Raw genomic sequence first — 18,619 nt, forward strand, 5'->3', positions numbered from 1 at the left:
GGCTTCCCACTGCCACCTGCACCCTGGTGCATGGTGGGGTGCCACTGGCTCCCATGATGGGTGCTGTGCCTGTGCCCTCTCCACCCCAAGCCCACAGGCATCCCAATCCCGGGGTGATGCTGAGCTTGGTCCCCGGTCTTCTCACTGCCATGTGTCCATGGGGACACCTGTGAATGCCACCCCATGGGCAGCTGCATGGCGGTGCCACTGTCCCTGGCACCACGGCACTGTTGATTGATGACTGTGATGGAGGAAGCAGGGCGGGGTGTTGGTGAGACCTGCTGGCAGAGACCCCATCCCCGCTGGCCACCTTGCTCCTGGGGAGCTAATTATAGGGCTGCACTAATTTAATTTGAACACAATTACAGTGGAGTGCACTGTGTGGCAAGTTTCAATAATTAACACCAGCAAATGATCATAATTAAAGGAAGAGCTGGTGGGGGTGCTGCTGACATGGCTGTGGAGCGGGAGGGGGGGGTTGCTGGGACATGGGTGGCTGCTCCCCCCCCAGCTGTATCACTGCATTTTGCAGCCCACCCCTGGGCTGGAGTCCCTGGGGACAGCCCAGTCCCAGCCCTGACTGTCCCCCACTGCTCTCAGCCCAACCCAGCTCCTCCATCCTGATCTGGGCCACCCTGGGCTAGGACCCCCCCAAAATGTCCTCTGTCCCCATAAGCTGTCCCTTCTGCAGCTGCAGGGATGGAACGTCCCTGTCCTGTGTCCTGTCCCCAGCCTGACTAGCTCTACCTGCCCCAGCAAGGTCTTTGAGGGTCCCTGGAGTTCTATGGCTATCTCTGGGGGGTCTTGGGGATCTTTGGTGGTCACTAGAGGTCTCTGGCTATACCTAGGGAGGGTTCTGAGGGTCTTTGAGGGTCCTTGGAGGTCTTTGAGGTGTAACTGGAGTCCTAAGGGTCTATTGGGGGTCCTTGAGGGTCTCTGAGGTCATCCCATTGGTGTCCCTGGAGGTCTATGGAAGGCACTTGGATGTCCCTGGAAGGTGTCTCGGGGTGGGGAGGTCTCTGGAACACCACATGGGGTCTTTAGGAGGTACCTGGAGGGTACCCTGTGGAGGTGGTGACCCTGGGGTCACCCCGAGCTTCCATCCCTGGGTGGCCCCAGGACCACAAAGGGACCCTGCTCAGTATCCTTGTCCCCATGGGGAGACCCCTGCCTGGTCCCCGGCAGGCAGGCAGGGCTCAGTGGGGACCCCTGGGTGCTGGCAGGCAGCAGCCCCCGGTAGCCCGGCACAGCCGCCTGTCCAGTGACTTTTCCTGGCTCTTCCCTGTTTCCTCTCTGGCGCTTGTCCTTGAAACCATCATTGGAGCCAGACATGAGACTGGGCTCATCGCCTCTGCTGCTAATTAACACTCTGGTCATGAGTGGGGCTGCGGCCACCACGGGTGACACTATGGGTGTGACACAGGTGGTGTGTCACACACGGGTGACACAGGAGGTGGCAGTGTTCATGACCCCTTCTTGTCACACGGGGGGTGGGGGGGGTGCCTCTCAAACAGAAGGTGCTGGGCCCCCCCCTATCATGGCATGGCCAAGGGACCAGGACCCGCCCCTTGGGTACCTCCCCACCCCGAGCTCCCAGGTAAGAAGGGAGCATCCCATGGTGTCCTTGGGGACACCAGAGCCCTCCATGGCAGGGGACCACATGTCCCCAGCCAGGGGATCCCAGTCCCCTCATGGCACAGGGATCGTTCCCTCTGGTGATCCCTGTGCCGTCACTGCCTGTGTCCCCATCCCCGGGGGGCTCCTGGGGCTCCTCCTGTCACCCCCCCATCCACAGCCCGACATCCTCCATGGCATCAGGGCAGGAGTGACTCAGCCCCTGCCCCGAAGCACCGGGGACCCCCGCGCTCCGCTGGCAGCAGGGACGGAGGGGACAGACAGCTGCCGTCCTGTCCCCGTGGCTCTGGCACAGGAACAGAAGAGCCCCCCGTTGCAGCCCAGTAGGCGCCAGAGTGAACTGGGAGCTCGGAGGGGTGGGGGGTGCTGGTTCTGGGGACCCTGGCGCTGGCTTGGGACTGTGCTGGACGGGACTAGGACGCACTGGGTGGTGCTGGGCTGTACTGAGCGGTACTGGGCTACACTGGGCGGTGCTGCGCGGTACTGGGCGGTGCTGGGCGGTGCAGAGGGCCGGTCTCCGGCAGCCTGAGCGTCGGGACGGGAGAGAGAAACGGCACCACCTGCCGGTACCGGCCTCGGCCCGCCGGTACAGCCCGTCCGGTACGGACCCCCCGGCACAGCCCCAGCCAGCTCAGCCCATGCCCCGGCACGGCACGGCGCCATCCCAGCACGGCCCCGTCCCAGCGAGGACCCGTCCCAGTACCGCCCTGGCCCCGGCACGGCACGGCTCCATCCCAGCACGGCCCCGTCCCAGCACAGTGCCATTCCAATACATTCCCATCCCAGTACAGTCCCGCCCCGGTACAGCACCAGCCCAGTACAGTCTCATCCCAGTACAGTCCCGTCCCGGTACAGCACCAGCCCAGTACAATCTCATCCCAGTACAGTCCCGTCCCAGCACAAACCCGCCCCAGTACCTGCCCATCCCAGTACCACCATGCCCAGGGGACAATGTCCCGCAGAGGGTCTGGTCCCTGTCTTGCAGTGCCACCATCCCGGCCCCAGACCGGAGCCCAGGGAGCGAGTGGAGAGGGGATTAAACTGGAATTGAACTAGAATAGAAAAAAAATTGATTCAAACTTGCAACTTTGCGGCAGCTCGTCTCAGGCCAAGTGCAGGCAGGTAATTAACACGTCTCGTTAATGACAGCTCATTTACTGCCAGCACCGGCCCCGTGTCCCCCATGCACCCACCAGCTTCCCTTGTCCTGTGGATTTTGGGGTGCAGGGGCACCCCAGCACAGCCTGGGGAGCTCGGGTCTGTCCCCGCCTCCCCCATGCTGGTGCATCACCATGCGTCCACCGAGAGAGTGACACCCGGTGACAACCGCCACGGTCCTGCCATGCACGGCCCTGCAATTAGTTGCCAGTTTAATTAGGTTGTTCAGCGCATTTATAGCCAACAAAGCTGGGGGTGGGGGGGGTGCGGGGGGTGGCGATCAAGAAGCCTGGGGTGGGGGTCCCTGCTGCAGCCTCTCCCAGCAAAGCTGGCCGTGTCCGGAGCACGTGTAGGGCTGCGTGGTGGCACACTGAGACAGGCTGGGGCATTGCTCCTGCTGGGGTGGGGACCCCTGACCATGCTCAGCACCCACCCAGCACCCACTGAGCACGGGCGGCATGCAACAACCAGCAAGGAGCAAGCGAGACGTGGGCTTGCCCCACAGCACCCCATGTGCCACCCATCCCTGTCACCAGCGCGCACCCACCTGTGTCCCCTGTCCCTGGGGTGCTGGCAGGGTGCTTGTGCTGCGTGGGCTCCAGTGCAGCGGGGTGCCCGCTCCCCACCACGGTGGCCGTGGGTACCGGGGGGCATGAGGGGGCTCGGCTCTGGGCTGACTGAAGTGCGGTAATTAGCTGTCACCGCTAATTGGCAAAGTGGTTAATTAACAGCATGAGGCTGCATTGCACGGGTGGGTTTGCCACGTGGCCGGGGTGGCTGTGTGTGACACCATGTCTAGGTGCGGAGGGGTACGTGTGACATGGAGGGGTCCCTGTCCCCGTCCCCGTCCGCCCTCCCGAGGGTCCCCGGCCGCCGCGGGGCGGGGCCGCTCCGGGGGCAGGGCCGCTCCGGGGCCAGCCCCGGTCCCCCGTGTCCCGGTGTTCCCATGTCCCCGCGCCCTGGTGTCCCGATGTCCCAGTATCCCCGTGTCCCCATGCCCCCGTGTCCCCATGCCCCAGTGTCCCCGTGTCCCGGTGTCCTCGAGACAGGTGACAAGACGGGGCGGTCCGGAGCCGGGGGGCGCGGGGGCGGTATCCTCCGGGGCAGTGTCACCAGCTGGGGTGGCTGTCCACCGGGGCGGGGTCCCCCGGAGCGGTGTTCCCCCTGGGGGTGGCTGTCCCTCGTGGGTGCCGGTCCCCTGGGGCCGTGTCCCCCGGAGCGGTGTCCCCCCTTGGGGGGGCTGTCCCCCGGGGCGGTGTCCCCGGGGCGGGGGGCGGTGCGTGGCTATATTTAGCCCTTTGTCCCCAGAATAGCGGCAGACGGCGGGGGCGGGGGGGCCGCTCCCCACCCCCCCGGCCCGCCCCCCCCCACCCCCCCCCCTCCTCGCCGCCGCGGCTATTTTTAGTTCGCGCGTGTTTCCAGGGGAACCCTGATGACGCAGTGACGTCAATGCGGGTCAATCGCCGCCGCCGGGGCTCGCGCCGCCGCGCACCGGGGCCCCCCCGCCCCCCGGCCCCCCCCGCTCACCGCGGCGGCACCGGCAGGTAGGACCGCGGGGTCGGGGGTGGGTCCGGGATCCTCCTGCCCCCCCCGCCCCGCCCCCGGGGCTCCCCCCTCCCCACACCCCGAAGCTCCCGGGGATGCCCCCCTGCCCCCCCCCCCGCCCCGTGCCCAGGGAGCACCGCACCACGCCCGGCCAGGCCCCTCGGGACCCCCTGCCCCGCGGGCCCCATGCAGTAGACACGGGGGGGCGCTCAGACCCCCCGCCACGGCACCACAGGGGTCCCGGGAACCCCGCGCCCCCCCGGGTCACCCCGCACACACAGCGCGCCGAGACCCCATGCAATGCATGCCGGGGTCCCCGGCCACCCATCCCTAGCATCCCGAGTCCCCAGGCCCCTCCGCTGCAGCACCCTGGAACCCCCGGGACCCTGCCACCCCCCTCTCTGCAGCACCCTGACCCCCCCCACGCACACTCTGCAGAACCCTAGGACCCCAGGACCCCCTCCGCAGCACCCCAGGACCCGCATCCCCAGGAACCCCCTCTGCAGCACCCTATGACCCCGTGAACCGCACCCCGCTGTGCCCCGGCCCCCCCACCCCATGCCGTGCACACCTGGGCCACCCTTGACCCCCTCCCCGCTGTGCCCCAGGATCCCCGAGTATCACCCCCCCCACTTGCCCTCCCATGCACTGCTCAGCGGGGCCACCCGTGCACCCCCCCTGCAGCACCCCGGATCCCCACCCATTCTCCCGCACACCCCATTAATAGGGTCACCCATGCCCCCCCCTCCATTCTGCGTGGGGACCCCCCTGAAATGCTCCCGGGGTGCCCCTCCCTATCCCACAGCCCCCCCCACCTGCCTGCACCTCTGTCCCACACATCCCTGCACCCCACTGCATGCGGTGCCCCCCCCAAGTCTCCCCCATCTCGGAGGGCACAGGGGTCCCCCAGCTCTGCGCCGCCTCTGGGGGGCACGCTGGCTGGCCAAGCTACGGGGATTCCCATGCCGGGCTCCATCCAGCACTGTGGTGGGGACACAGGGGGGGTGGCAGTAGGGTGGCAGTCCCCTCTGCACGCCGGTGGTGTCAGAGGAGCCAACGGGCCCCAAAACCAGCCTCAGAGCCTTGCGGCGATCTAGAAAGGTCTGTGCGACACCGGCACAGGCACGCTGCCTCGCCCGCGCCCTCGCCCGCTCACACCCACCCCCGGGTGCCTGCTAGCCCCTAGGCTGGGTCCCCAGCTCCAGGGGTCTGTTGGGGAGGACAGGGGTCCTGGGGGCCAGTGGGACCAGGGTGCTTGACTTGGGTGGGTGGCGGCAGGATCCAGCCCCTGCTCCCTGGAGCTGCTGGGTGCGCTGCAGCTGCATCCCCATGTGGCTGCTGGTGCTCAGCAAGGCCACTGTCCTGTGTCCCCCCCCAAGCCCCGGGGCGCCCAAGGGTGTAGGTGAGCTTGGGCCATCCCCTTGCTCTCTCAGCACAGCTCAGCAAGGCCCTGGAGCAGGTGTAGTGCCGGGCACGGCTTGGCACTGCCACAGAAAGTGACCCCCTCCAGCCCGTCCAGCCCCCCAAACCGGGGTGGAAACTGTGACCGGGGAGTGGTGGTCTCTCCACCTCCCACTGCATGACTGGGACGGCTGGCAAGGCCAGCGGAGCCTGGCAACAACCCCCCAGCCTCCTCCGATCTGGAACTGTGCAGCTTGCAAATAAATCAGGAATCAGGCGATGCCACGGCTCAGCTGCACACCAGAGCATCACCCGCCCCGGCCCCACCGTGCAGGGAGATGCAGGGATCGGGCGATGCAGCCTGCAAAGCATCACCTTCTCTGTGAAGCATCTTCCCTGACACCCTGCTTGTCGGGGCTGCGGGTGGAGGTGGTGCTGGGATGGAGATGGTGCAGGGATGGAGCCGATAGTGGGATGGAGATGATGGTGGGATGGAGATGATGCTGAGGTGGAGATGGTGGTGGGATGGAGATGCAGCAGCAGGGTGGAAGCAGGGCCAGGGGATGGAGATAACTGCAATGGAGAAGGGACAGGTGTGCTGCAGGCAAAGGATGGTGTCATCTTAGCTCAGGTTCAGCGTGACAGCTGATGAGGAGCTGGGCTGCTTTGCTGCGGCTCTGGGAGCCATTTTCCCTGGCTGTCCCCAGGGATTGCTCTGCCGCAGCCCCATGCCATGGGTGGCAGCACCAGGTGTCCCCCACCAAAAGGCCCTCAGGGAGACCCTGTACCCTGAAAACCTCTGATGTCTCTCCCAAGAGCTGAGCTGAGGACCGACACCATCCAGCCACGGATCCATGGCCTCATCCTGCCGCCAGTGCTGGGGATATGGCTCGGAGACACAAGAATTCAGGCAGCCCTCGCCCCACCGCCAAGCAGCCGGTGCCACCAAGGATGGGATCATCTGTCAGCAGCTTCCTTACGGAACTGGAGGATGGTTGAACCCGGCAGCCTGTGGTAATGCCGGGCACCGGCTACTCTTGCTGGCTGCTGTGGTGCCTCCTGGGCCTGGCTGGGTTTTCTGGCAGCTGAGGAAAAGGAGCTGGGCTTTGCCATTGGCGTTGGTGATGCCCGATGTGACTCATGGAGCAATGGCAGGGATCTGGGGAGCCTGCTCACTGCCAGTAGGCAGCAGTGGTGCGGGTCGCCACAGATCACAGCTTGTGCTGGGCTTGCAGCAGCCAGCAAGCATCTTCCACCAGCAAAACCCCATCCAAGACATGACCCTGCGCTTCCCTGCCTGCAGCCAACATGATCCTGCACTTCCCTCCCTGCCTGCAACGGATGGGATCCTGCGCTTCCCTGCCTGCAGCTGATGGGATGCTGCACTTCCCTGCCCGCAGGCAGGGGTTGCTCCTGCCTGGTGTTCAGCCGGGCTGCTCCTCTTTTCTGTGCCACAGCCACACCGGGATTGGTCGAGTGTATCCCCATCAGTATGTGCCACGTCCTGACTCGGTCACGGCCGTGTCCCCTCGGTCTGCCCAGCTCCGGTGGTACCAACGTCATTTGAGGATCCTGGCTCCTGGCACAAGGGACCCTGAGGGACCAGGGAGCACCAGGAGCCCCAGCCTGGGCAGGGGGCTGGGGTGCTGTAGGGGCCCGCAGTAAGGGCCCCCCCCATCTCCCGTGGATGCCTGCAGTGCAGTGGTACACACGTGGGGTGTCCCTATGCCTGTGGAGGGGTGGCAGTGTGCCCTGTGCTGGGCACACGGGTGACACCAGCGGCTGTCATCCCCAGCACAGGGGTCAGCCTGGGGCTGGCAGGGACCTCGGGGTGTGGGGGCCATGTCCCACTGCAGGACCCATCCCTGAGGGCTCTGCGCAGCATCGGGCATCCCAGACCCTGCATCCCTGTTGTGTCCCTCCTTGTCACCTCCTGCCATCACAGCCACCACTGCGGGCATCCCTGTCTCTCTCGGATCTTTTTGCGGTCTGGGCTTGCTGTTCCTCCCGCCAGCAGTCAGGAAGCCCTTACCCCAAAAAGTATCTGCGAGGGATCAAGTCGGCGGGAAGGCCTGCAGGGAGTCACAGACCAGGTAAGTGTGGGGGCACTGGGAGGGTCCGAGGGGCTGGGGGAGCCCCAACACCCCCCAGACATGGGGACAGCCCAGGGACGGAGGGGACAGCGGGCATGGGGCAGGTGCAGAAATGCGGGAGAGTGCACAAAGCTACCCCACTCCCTGATACAGCCAGACCCCCCCAGCACTGCTGGGGGAGGGAGTGGTGGCACTGGGGCTGCCTGGGGATGTGGACCCTGCTCCACGTGGGCGAGCAGCCATTTCCCCCCTGGTGTGGGGACTCGGCTGGGGAAAGGGGTCCTGGGGTAAGACCTGGTGCTGCAGCAGGGCAGCCGGGGGGTGAGACAGACCTGGGGGAGGTCACTGCACCCTTGGGACACCCTGTCACTCAGGCACAGTGGCTGCATGGGGTGACAGCTGTCTGGATGGGAACAACCAGACCAGTGTGGGGGGAGGGGTGTGTGTCTTCCTCCTGCCCCTTTCCAGAGGGGACACCAGCACCCCATGGTGCTGGCAGGCTGGGGGGCCCAGGGACTCACTGCCACCAGGGAGGGACGGCAGCCACCGTGTGCTGAGCCATGGCCAGGCTGGGCATGGCCACCTCCCGTGGCATTTTGGTGTGCCAGGGCTTCCCGTGCACGCGTGTGTGCGCGCACAGGGTGCACACACCCCTGGGTGCACAACCCACTACAGCACATCCCAAGGGGCTGTGCAGCACCACCGTATCCCTTGTCCCCTTGTCTGCCACTAACATTCATGTCCCCAGCAGAGCTGGACTCTCCCCGTCCCACAGCAGCATCAGCCGTGACCTTCAGGCCCTGCTGCACAGCTAATGACAGCTTAATTACCAAATTACTGGATGGAGGCGCTGCACAGAGATCATTGCTTCGTGGTTAATGCGGAGATGTCACTGGGATCGATCGCCCTGTCCCCTGCCCGGGGACCAGAATTGCCCAAGTGACACCCTGTAATTGCAATATTCATTGCCGGGATCCAGCCGGCAGCACAGCATGCCCGGCATCTGGCAGAGCTCCTGGCAGCAGGCAGGGGAAGGTGCCTGGAACCCAGCAGGGCACAGCAAGTTCCCGGTGCTCCCAGTCTGCGTGCCCATTGCATCCCTGGTTACCAGCATGGGCCTGCCTGCAACCCACTCATTATGGTTTCATGTGGCGCTTGCACGTATGCACAAACACGTGCACACGTACACGTGCACACACACATGTGTGCACACATACCCCCCATGCATGCACACACACACATATGCACATGCATTCACGATGCTGGGCCAGGCTGGTGACACAAGGGACATGTCCCCTGCGGCAAAGCCCAGCTCTGGGCTGGGACCTCCCCAAGCAGAGCAAAGGTTTTGGGGGCAGGGGGGCAAGGACATGGCCCCTCCCGGTGGCCCCTGCCCCCCACTGTGGCACCCAAGGACTGGGAGAGGTGGCCTGGCAGGGGATCTGGTGGGACTGGGGATGTGGGTGGGGGCAGTGCTGCCTGGGAGGGACAGGGATTGGGGACACGAACGATGCTGGCTGCAGGGGGACAGAGTCTGAGGACATGAGCAATGATGGCAGTGGGGGGGGACAGGGCTTGGGGACATGAGTGGGAGCGATGCTAACTGTGGGGGACAGGGACTGGGGATGGGCAGGAGCTGGCTGTGAGAGGGACAGGGATTTGGGACAGGGCTTGGGGACATGAGCAATGCTGGCTGTAAGGGGGACAGGGATCAGTGACACAGTCAATGCTGGCTGCAAGGTGACAGGCATGGGGGACATGAGCAATGCTGGCTTTGAGCGAACGGGGTTTGGGGATGTGAGTGATGATGGCTGTGGAGGGACAGGGCTTGGGGACATGAGTGGGAGCAATGCTGGCTGCAGGGGACAGGGACTGGGGTCATGAGTGATGCTGGCTGTGAGGGGACAGGGCTTGGGGACATGAGTGACACTGGCTGTGAGGGAACAGGGCTTGGCTCAGGGCTTGGAGACAGGAGCGATGCTTGCTGCAGGGGGACAGGGACTGGGGACAGGGATCGGGGACATAAGCAATGCTGACTGCAGGGGGACAGGGCTCAGGGACAGAGCCTGAGGACGTGAGCAATGGCTGGCTGCAGGACAGGGACTGGGGACGTGAGCGATGCTGACTGCGGGGCAGGACAGGGCATGGTGACAGTGACCAGGCAGCCGTGCTCGCTGCAGGGGACCCCGTTTGGCATCAGCGTCCCCAGGGCAGCCACCTGGGGCCCTGCCAGCAGCTGCCGGGCAGCCAGTGACACCACCGCCCTTTCCTGGAAGGGCTGTGTCAATGTTTGCGGAGTCCGGCCCACTGGAGCAGCTCATGCTCCAGCCACCGGCACCTTCCCGGCCAGCACGGTGACAGCCACACCACAGGGACCTGGGGAGCTTCTGTGGCACCTGGCTGGGCACCCTGACCCCTGGCTGGGCACCCTGGGGGGGCTGAGGACATGCACGGGGCCACACACTCTGCAGTTGCTGCAATACATTGGGGTGCTGTGGTGTGTTGGGGTGCTGCAGCGCATTGGGGTGCTGTGGTGCATTGGGGTGCTGCAGCATGTACTGTGCTCCTTGGACACTCGTGCCCATCCAGCTTGCCAGGAAGGGTGGCAGGGACATGTGATGGGGACATTGGCTGTCCTCTGCTCACGGCTGTGTCCCCAGACCGGGTCCTGGCTGCCTCACCTGCCAGCACCTGATGCCATGGGCATGCTCCTCACCCCCCAATAAAGCCCCCCTGTGCCACCCTGGCTGTGTCCCACACCTGACCCTGTGTGTGGATCCAGGGATGGGATCCTGTGGGTCTGGGGGCTCCAGCATCCCTGGGGACACCTGGTGACACCGGCCAGCCTCCAGTCCACTGCACCCAGCACCCACCCAGGGTGCAGAGACACCCTTAGGGCACTCCCATGACCCCTTGGCCTGGGCTTGAAGCCCCCCTGGGTGGGCTCTGTCCCTTGTCACCATCCCTGGCTTTGCAACAGGGAACAGCACCTTCTCCCGGTGTCCCCCTGCCTGCCGGGGACCCCGCAATAGGGCCAGTGTCAGGCAGGGTGAGCCCATCAGTCCTGACCACAGGAACGTGGGAGCTAATCCGGGCTGGCCATGGGCTCCCCCGGGACCGCCAGGCTCCACGGGCAGCAATCCCGCCAGCTCCAGCCGTCTCATAAAAGCCATGAATCAGCTGGGGCTTCTCTGCACCAAAAATAACAGGGCGGGGAGGGGACACACAGTGGGAGCACCCAGGAGCATCCCAAGGGGTGGGGTTTGCCGGCGCCTGGCACACTCCCCAGGGGCCCTGAGAGTCCCTGGGATGAATCCGGCTCTGGTCCTGGCCCTGGAGGGGACCAGGCTCTGGGGACCCCCTCTTGCTGAGGGGAGCCCAGAGCATGTGGACACAGCGGCCTCAAGGGATGGGGATATGGAGGCTCAGGGGTGTGGGGGGGCAGCAGCCTGTGCCCCTGCGGAGCTCAGACAGGCTGCAGGGGCTGCCCAGGGTTCTCACTGATAGTGGGGGCCCATCTCTGTCCCTGTCCCAGCCCCAGCCCATCGCTACCCGTTCCCCATCCCGTTCCCCATCCCTGTCCCCTCCCAGACCCCAGCCCAGCCCCTGCCCTGTCCCATCCTCATCCCCATTCCCATCCCATCTCTATGCTATCCCTGTCCTTGTTCCCATCCCCACCTGCACCCCATCCCCATCCTTGTTCCATTCCCATCCTCCTCCCCATCCCCACATTATCCCTCTCCTTGCTCCCATCCCATCCCCACCTCCACCCCACTCCTGTTCCCATCCCTCTCTCCATCCCATCCCCATCCCCACCCCAGGCCTTGCAGCCAGGGCACCCACCAGTGTGTCCTGCCTGCAGTCTGTCCCCGTGCCACCCCACACCCGCAGTGCCCTGTCCCCAGGGACCAGGTTGGGACAACCAGGGACCCCACTGCTCTGTGCTGCCAGGGCCCGGAGCTCCCCACAGGGCTGGCTCTGCTGGTGTGCCCTGACCCCCACCCCTGTGCCGGCGCCAAGCTGGGGCTTCCCCCCACGGTGCAGCTGCGTGGCCTCAGGCACATCCCTGCTGTGCCTCAGTGTCCCCTTGGCTGTGGAGCGAGCAAAGGCCAGGGCTTGGCAGCACTGGGATTCTCGTGCTGTGTGCTGCCCGGGCAGTGCTGGCGCGGCGTGTGTCAGGCCCTGAGTCACCAGCAAGAGCACGAGCAAGTCTGGCCGGTGGGCTCGGTGCTGGGCTAGGGCACATGGCAGGCACACCTCGGGGACTGTCCCTTCCTGGTGCCAATGGCTCCAACCAGTGTGGCCCCACAGGCATTTTTGAGGCTGTGGAGCAGGATTGGACCCACTGCAGCTGCCATGAGCTGGCACAGCCCCGGCCAGGCTACAGCAGTGGAGGGGGACCCCCTGCCCTCACCCACCTGCAGGGTCCCATTTGCATCCCTGGTGTCATAGGGCACACGATGTCCCATGGTGGCATCTGGTCTGGAGTGATGGTGAATGGGACCCCCCCAGCCCAGGGGCAGGATGGCAGTGGCGGGGTGCTGTGCACCCTGTCCTGGGGTGCCTGGCCCCTGCACCCAGCCTGTCCACATCATGGCGACAGCCGGGCTCAGGAGTGACAATCCTGGACTGTTTGTCACCACCTCCATCCCTGATGTGGCCGCAGGGGACAGGCCACCAAGGTACAGGGAGGTTGTGGCTGTGGCCAGAGCCTGGGGACCTGTCAGCAGCCCCTGAGCGAGCAGAGGTGCTGTGGGGCACAGCTGCCTGCCACAGGAAGAGGACTGTCTACTCAGGTCCCTGTGGCCCTGTCACCCTCCTCGAGCTGCAGCAGGTCCTTAGGGACAAAGACCCGTGGACACTCCTAGCCCAGGGAGGGGTGAGTGGCTCTGTGCTGGGTGCAGAGGGATGCTGAGGACCTCAAGCCCTGGCCCCTGACCCACTGCTGGACCCCACAGCTCCTCTGCCAGCTCTGGGGACACCCTCCCTGGGGACACCAGGCCACTCTGGGTGTGCTGGTGTTTGCCAGTGCCCGAGGTCCCCGGGGTGCATGTGCCAGGTGAGTGCTTGCCTGAGTACGTGTGGATCCACATGTGTGCGTACACCTAGATGTGTGCATGTGCACAGATGTGCATGCCCAGATGTGTGTGCCCAGGTGTGCACACGGCCAGGTCTGTATGTGCCCAGACATGTGAGTGTGCCCAAGTGTGCACAGGGGCAGAGCTGCATGTGCCCAGATGTGCATGTGCCCAGATGTGTGTGTGCCCAGTATGTGTGTGCCCAGATGTGCACATGGCCAGGTCTCTGTGTCCTCAGATGTGTGCGCACGTGTGCCCACCTGTGGCTAGGGGCAGATCTCTGTGTACCCAAGTGTGCATCTCTGCCCAAGTGTGCATGTGCCAGGTGTGCGCGTGCAGATGCCCTGGGTGTCTGTGTGGTACCCAGATGTGTGCAGGCATCCAGATATGTGTGCACCCATGTGCCTGTGCTCAGCGTGTGTGTGTGCATGCTTAGGGGGGGTGCGCTGCCCTGGGTGCACGGTGCTCACCTGCTCTGCCAGTGCCATCTCCTCGAGGGACACTCTGAGCTCCCACTTCCCCAGTGGGACCACCAGGATGCGTGTGCCTAGTGTGGGTTCAACACCCTCCTCAGCCAGGTCACACATGTAGCCATGTGTGTGCATGTGTGTGCAGGGCTGCACGCACACCTGCCCAGCACACTGCCCAGGTGTGCATGCAGCTGTGCGTGTCTTTGCCTGCAGCCCGTGCCCGGGCACCCCTACAGTGGGGCAGGGAGGGGGGGTGCACCCCACAAAGCCCTGCACACCCAGCTGCGCCCAGCCCAGCTAGCAAGATGCTGGATCTGGGTGCTTAGTGCACCCCAGCCTGGATGGAAGGGGGTCCCCAGCCTCTTTTGCCCCAGCATGCATGCCCCAATCTAGGGCAGATTGGGTTGAAAAGGGGGTAAGTCCAGGTGGGATATGGAGTTGGGGGGCCACCCCCTGCTCCCTGGGGAGCGCCCAGCCTGGCAGGCACGTGTGCATGTGTGGGCGGCATGTGTGCATGTGTGCACGGCGCTGGTGCATGTGGATGTGTCATGCTGCACACGGACGGGGCTGCTGCTCACCTGGGCACGTAGGCACGCAGGGGACTCCTGCCCGGCCATGGGGCAGGCTGTGGGGCACACTGTGCAGTGGGGCTGGACGGTAGACCGTGGGTCACACTGTGGGGCAGGGTCCCTTGGCACTGGGGTGTTGGTGTGTGGGTCCCCCAGGCTCTTGGGGTTCCCCTGGCTCTTGGGTGCTGGCCCCGGGGCCGTGCTCCCTGCAGCTGCAGCTTGTCCCCTCGGGACCCGCCGTGCCCCGGGTCACCCCCGTGCTCGGTGCCTCTGCGGACCCCCCTCCCCATGTGTGCGCTGGGATCCCCACTGCACGGTGCATCCCTGGGACCCCATCTGTGCTCCCCATGCCCCGGGACGCCCGTGCTCAGCGCATCTCCTGGCCCCCCGGTGCTCCGTGTGTCCTTGGGATCCCCCCGTGCTCGGTGCATCCCCGGACCCCCGTTCTCCTTCTGCCCCCTCGCCCCCCGCCCCTGGCCGGTGCACCCCCGAGTCGCCGCGGGGGGCTGTGGCCGGGCAGCGGGACGGACAGCGGGATGGACAGCGGGACAGCGGGACGGACAGCGGGATGGGCAGCGGGATGCACAGCGGGACAGCGGGACGGGCAGCGGGGCCACCGTCGGGCGGGGGCGGGGGCGGGCAGCGCCGTTGTGCAACGGCCCCGCTCCGCTCGCTATATAGGGGGGGCCGCGGGGCATGGAGCCATCGTCGCGACCAGACCGGACCCACCGGACGGCCCAGGTAAGCGGGACACCCCCCCGCCATGGGGATCCCCCCGCCATGAGACCCACCTTCTCTTGGGACACCCTGTCCTGGGACCCCTCCTTCCTCAGTAACACTCCCACGATGGGACCCGCCTTTCTCGTGGGACCCCCCTGCCATGGAACCTCCCTTCTCCTGGGACCCCTCCTCCCCAAGGGAAATCCTGTCCTGGGGACCCCCCTGCCCCCATGACACCCTTACCATGGGACTCCCCCTTCTCCTGGGATATCCCCCCCAGGACACCCCTGCCCCGGGACACCCCGGCTCCGGGACACCCCCTCAGCTCCCCAGGCTGCTGCCACAGGGAACCAGGGCTGCCCCACCCCGAGGGACCTCCCAGCCCTGGGGCTGCAGGGTGGGGGGAACCCCAAGTGTCCCCCCGTCACCCCAGGGGATGTGCAGCGACACTGTTCTAGGCCTGGCCGACTGCTACAGACCCCCCCGAGGGGCTCTGGGTGCCCCCTTAGCCCGGGACAGGTGGGCAGGGTGCTGAGCCGGCTTCACCTGCTCGATGCCCGGCACAGCACCTCGGGGACAGGCTGTCCCTGTCCCCAGGGACCATTGCCAACTCCGCCCCCGCCCTGGCCAGCAGGGAAACTGCCAGCCGTGTCCCCCAGCACGGGGGGATGCCCGAGCTTCCCGCATTCCCCAGGGGGCTGCCGTCCGTCCCCCCATCCCCATCCCCCCCCCCAGCCCTGCGGGCCCCTCCTGCCCAAACCGGCAGGGTGGTGACACGGGGGTCCTGGCAGAGGTCCCTATATCCCCCTGTTACTGGCTCTCTCATTCCAGGCTCAGCAAGTGAGTGCGAGTCTCCGGTGAGTACTGGGGTGGGAGCCCGCTCCCCCCTGCCCCCGTGTCCATCCCCCATCCCTGTGTCCCTGTCCTGTCTCCATCCCCAAGCACCGGGTGACAGGGACACGTGCCACCCCAGAGTCCATCCACTGCCTGTGCTCCTCACTTGGCCTCATCCTCCCCACTAAGAACAGGGGTCCCTGGGGAGTGGACACAGCACTGGGGGGCCAGCACCCACTCCTGGCCCTCCAAGCCCCACCCCGCCTCAGAGCAGCGTCCTTTGTCACCAAGACTCCGGTGACAGACCTGCACGGTCACAGTCATGGGTGGCTGAGGTGGCGCTTGCAAAAGGGCAGCTCTGGAAAGGTGGCGGGGCACAGCTGTGCTGGCACATGCTGAGGGGGACACGGTGGCACGGTGACGGGCACCTTGCTCCAATTGTCCCAGGGCCTGGCACACAGCGGGGATGTGGCTGTCCACGTGCCATAGGCACCACTTCCCCCGTGTCCCTGGGCATGTCATCACACACCTCCACCTGCTCCCACCTCCTGGGGGGTGCTGGCTGCAGGAGCACACATGGCTTGGGGACCCCCATCTTACCAGGGTGTCCCCTCCCTATGACAACCCACCACGGGAGGACGTTCTCTTTGTCCCCTGGGATGAGGGATGCGGATGGCATGTGTCCCCAGTGAGGGGTCAGAGCACCCCACATGTCCCCTGTTGAACAGGGGGGACACATTTTTGTGGTGCAGGAGCACCTGACCCCCTTCATGCCACCCGGTGCAGAGCCTGGCAGGATGCGGTGGCCTGGCATGTCCCTCTGGGGTGTCCTGTGGCTGTGGCTGCCGCTGGCCAGTGGCCATCCCGTCCGGCTGGAGAAGGTCCGGGCGGACACCAGGAACCTCACCCGCACCCTCAGCGCCCGCATCCAGCAGCTGCAGGCGAGGCCTGGCCCGAAGGGGGGGCGGGGGGCTCGGGGGAGGGGCACCCCCTCATGAGACCCTCCCATGTCTGGAGTCACCCAGGGAAGGGGGCTGGGGTGTGAGGTGGGGGGTCCTGTGCTCCAGGGTGGTCCCCGGGCGAGGGGGGAACACCATGGGGAGGGTCCCTAGGGAGGGATGCCCACAGCTGGGAGGGTGTCTGTGCCCCAAGGGATGCCCAGGGATGGGGGTGCTCTGGGGCCCAAGGGTCAGGGACCCACAAGGACCCATGGCTGGGTGGGGGGCTCTGTGCCCCAGATTGATGGGGGGTCCCCAGGGAGGTTCACTCATGGCTAGGTAGGATGGTGGGGTTCTGTGCCCCCGCTGGGGGGTCCCCAGTGACCCCATGGCTGGGTGGGATGGGGGGGGCTCTGTGCCCCAGCTGGGGCTCCCCAGGAAGGGTTGCCCACAGCAGGCAGACCCCCGCCCGAGCTCTAACTCCCCCTGCTGCCCCCCCAGCTCTTTCCCCTGAGCCTGAAGATCAGCGGGCTGGAGGCCATCCCCGGGGAGGGGGCTCCCGAGGGGCTGGGGGCCATGGACCACCGCCTCCAGCTCTTCCAGCGCCTGCTGGGTGGCCTGGCAGCAGGCGGCCTGCCGCTGGCCCAGATCGCCAACGACATGGAGAACCTCCGCAGCCTCCTGGCCGCCCTGGCTGCCCACCTGGGCTGCCCCCTGCCCCGCGCCCCCCCGGCACCCCCAGGTCTGCCCGACCTGTTGGCCGAGGCACCCCACACCGCTGCCGGGCTGGCCCTGGCACGGCTCCGCATCTGCCTGGACGGCATCGCCGCCCGCCTCGACAGCCTCCCCGCCTGCTAGGGACACCATGGGGACCTCCCGCCCGGGCAGAGGCATGCTGGGCTGAGCCCTCAGCCCAGGGCCACAGCTGTCCCCATGCACGGGCACGGCCAGTCTGGCACAACCAGCACCAGAGAGAACTCCAGTCGCATGACTTCCTCCTTTTCTATGATATTAATACTATTAATAATTTTATTATTGTTATTAATTTTGTTGCTATTATTGCCATTATTATTATTGCTATTATTATTAATTATTCAGTATTTGTATTTATTTCTCCCACATTTATTTAAAATAAAGCAAGTTTTCCAGCAGTGCCGTCCCATGTCTCTATCGACTCCACTTGGCACCGGGCCCGGGCTGGGTGCCAGGCTGGGTGCTGGTGTCACCACCACTGGGGTCCCCAGGGAGCCAGGGTTCAGGGTGTTGGGGGGGGGTGTGGTCAAAACATGTCCCCCAGGATGTGGCAGGGCAGGGAGGGATGAATCGAAGCCCCAAGACAACCCACCAGGCGAGCACAGCCACCCCGACCCCCCAGGACCTGGTGGCTTCACCACAGCTTCAGCCACAGAGCACAGGGGATGGGGTGTCTCCCCCAGATGCCACAGGCTGGACCAGGGATCCCCAAAGGAGGGCAGGGGGTGTCCCCTAGCCCAGTAGCTGGGGACAAAGGACCCCGGGGACATGGGAGCGTGTGAGGACACGGTGCCAGCTGACTCAGGCCCTGGCGGCTCGGCAGTGGTTTATGAGCTGGTCGGTGGCTTCCCGGCTTGGCCTCCCCGGCCTGGTGTGACCCTGACACCTCCGGGGACCCGGGGGGGACACCCGGGGACACATGGCGGGGAGGTAGACTCAGAGCCCCCGGCTCCCTGGGCCTGGCAGAGCAGCCATGGGGTGTGGGGTGCCAATGGTTGGATCCTCCCGGCCCCCAGCCCTGGGAAAGTGGGGCCAGGGCCAGGGAGGGGACAAGGATGGCACAAGGAGGGGGACAGCACAGAGCTGTCTCACTGTCCCCCGTGCAGGGCTACACCTGGCCCTGCCCCAAATCCCTGGTCTGCTACCCGTCATCCCTTGTCCCTGTCCTTCGTGCCTGGTCCCCATCCTTGGTCTCTGGATTTTCCCCCTCATCCCTATCCCTGGTCCCAGTCCCTTGTCTCCTTGTCCCCATACCTTGTTCCTGGTGCTGTGCCCCCCAGCCCAGACCCCTCTCACCCTCCCCAACAGGACCAGAGGAAGATTTTTCTGGTCCAGAGACCCCAGCACTGTCCCCTCCCAGCCCCATGGCAGGGACCCCCCAGCTCTGCGGGCTGCCCAGCGTGGGGGTGGCTGTGGGGCAGCGGC

At 65.8% G+C, this 18,619-nt stretch overlaps 1 protein-coding gene across 1 annotated transcript; it reads left to right on the top strand.

Moving 5' to 3' along the window:
• Window positions 1–9,851: 9,851 nt before the first annotated feature.
• Window positions 9,852–18,495, top strand: LEP (leptin). The gene is made up of 4 exons (XM_056341962.1): window positions 9,852–14,690; window positions 15,501–15,526; window positions 16,256–16,444; window positions 16,943–18,495. Exons 1-4 carry the CDS (start codon window positions 14,297–14,299, stop codon window positions 17,297–17,299), a joined length of 966 nt encoding a protein of 321 aa, XP_056197937.1. The 5' UTR covers window positions 9,852–14,296; the 3' UTR covers window positions 17,300–18,495.
• Window positions 18,496–18,619: the final 124 nt, after the last annotated feature.

This window comes from Falco biarmicus, chromosome 5 (assembly GCF_023638135.1).
Source record: "Falco biarmicus isolate bFalBia1 chromosome 5, bFalBia1.pri, whole genome shotgun sequence".
Classification (NCBI taxonomy): Eukaryota; Metazoa; Chordata; class Aves; order Falconiformes; family Falconidae; genus Falco; species Falco biarmicus.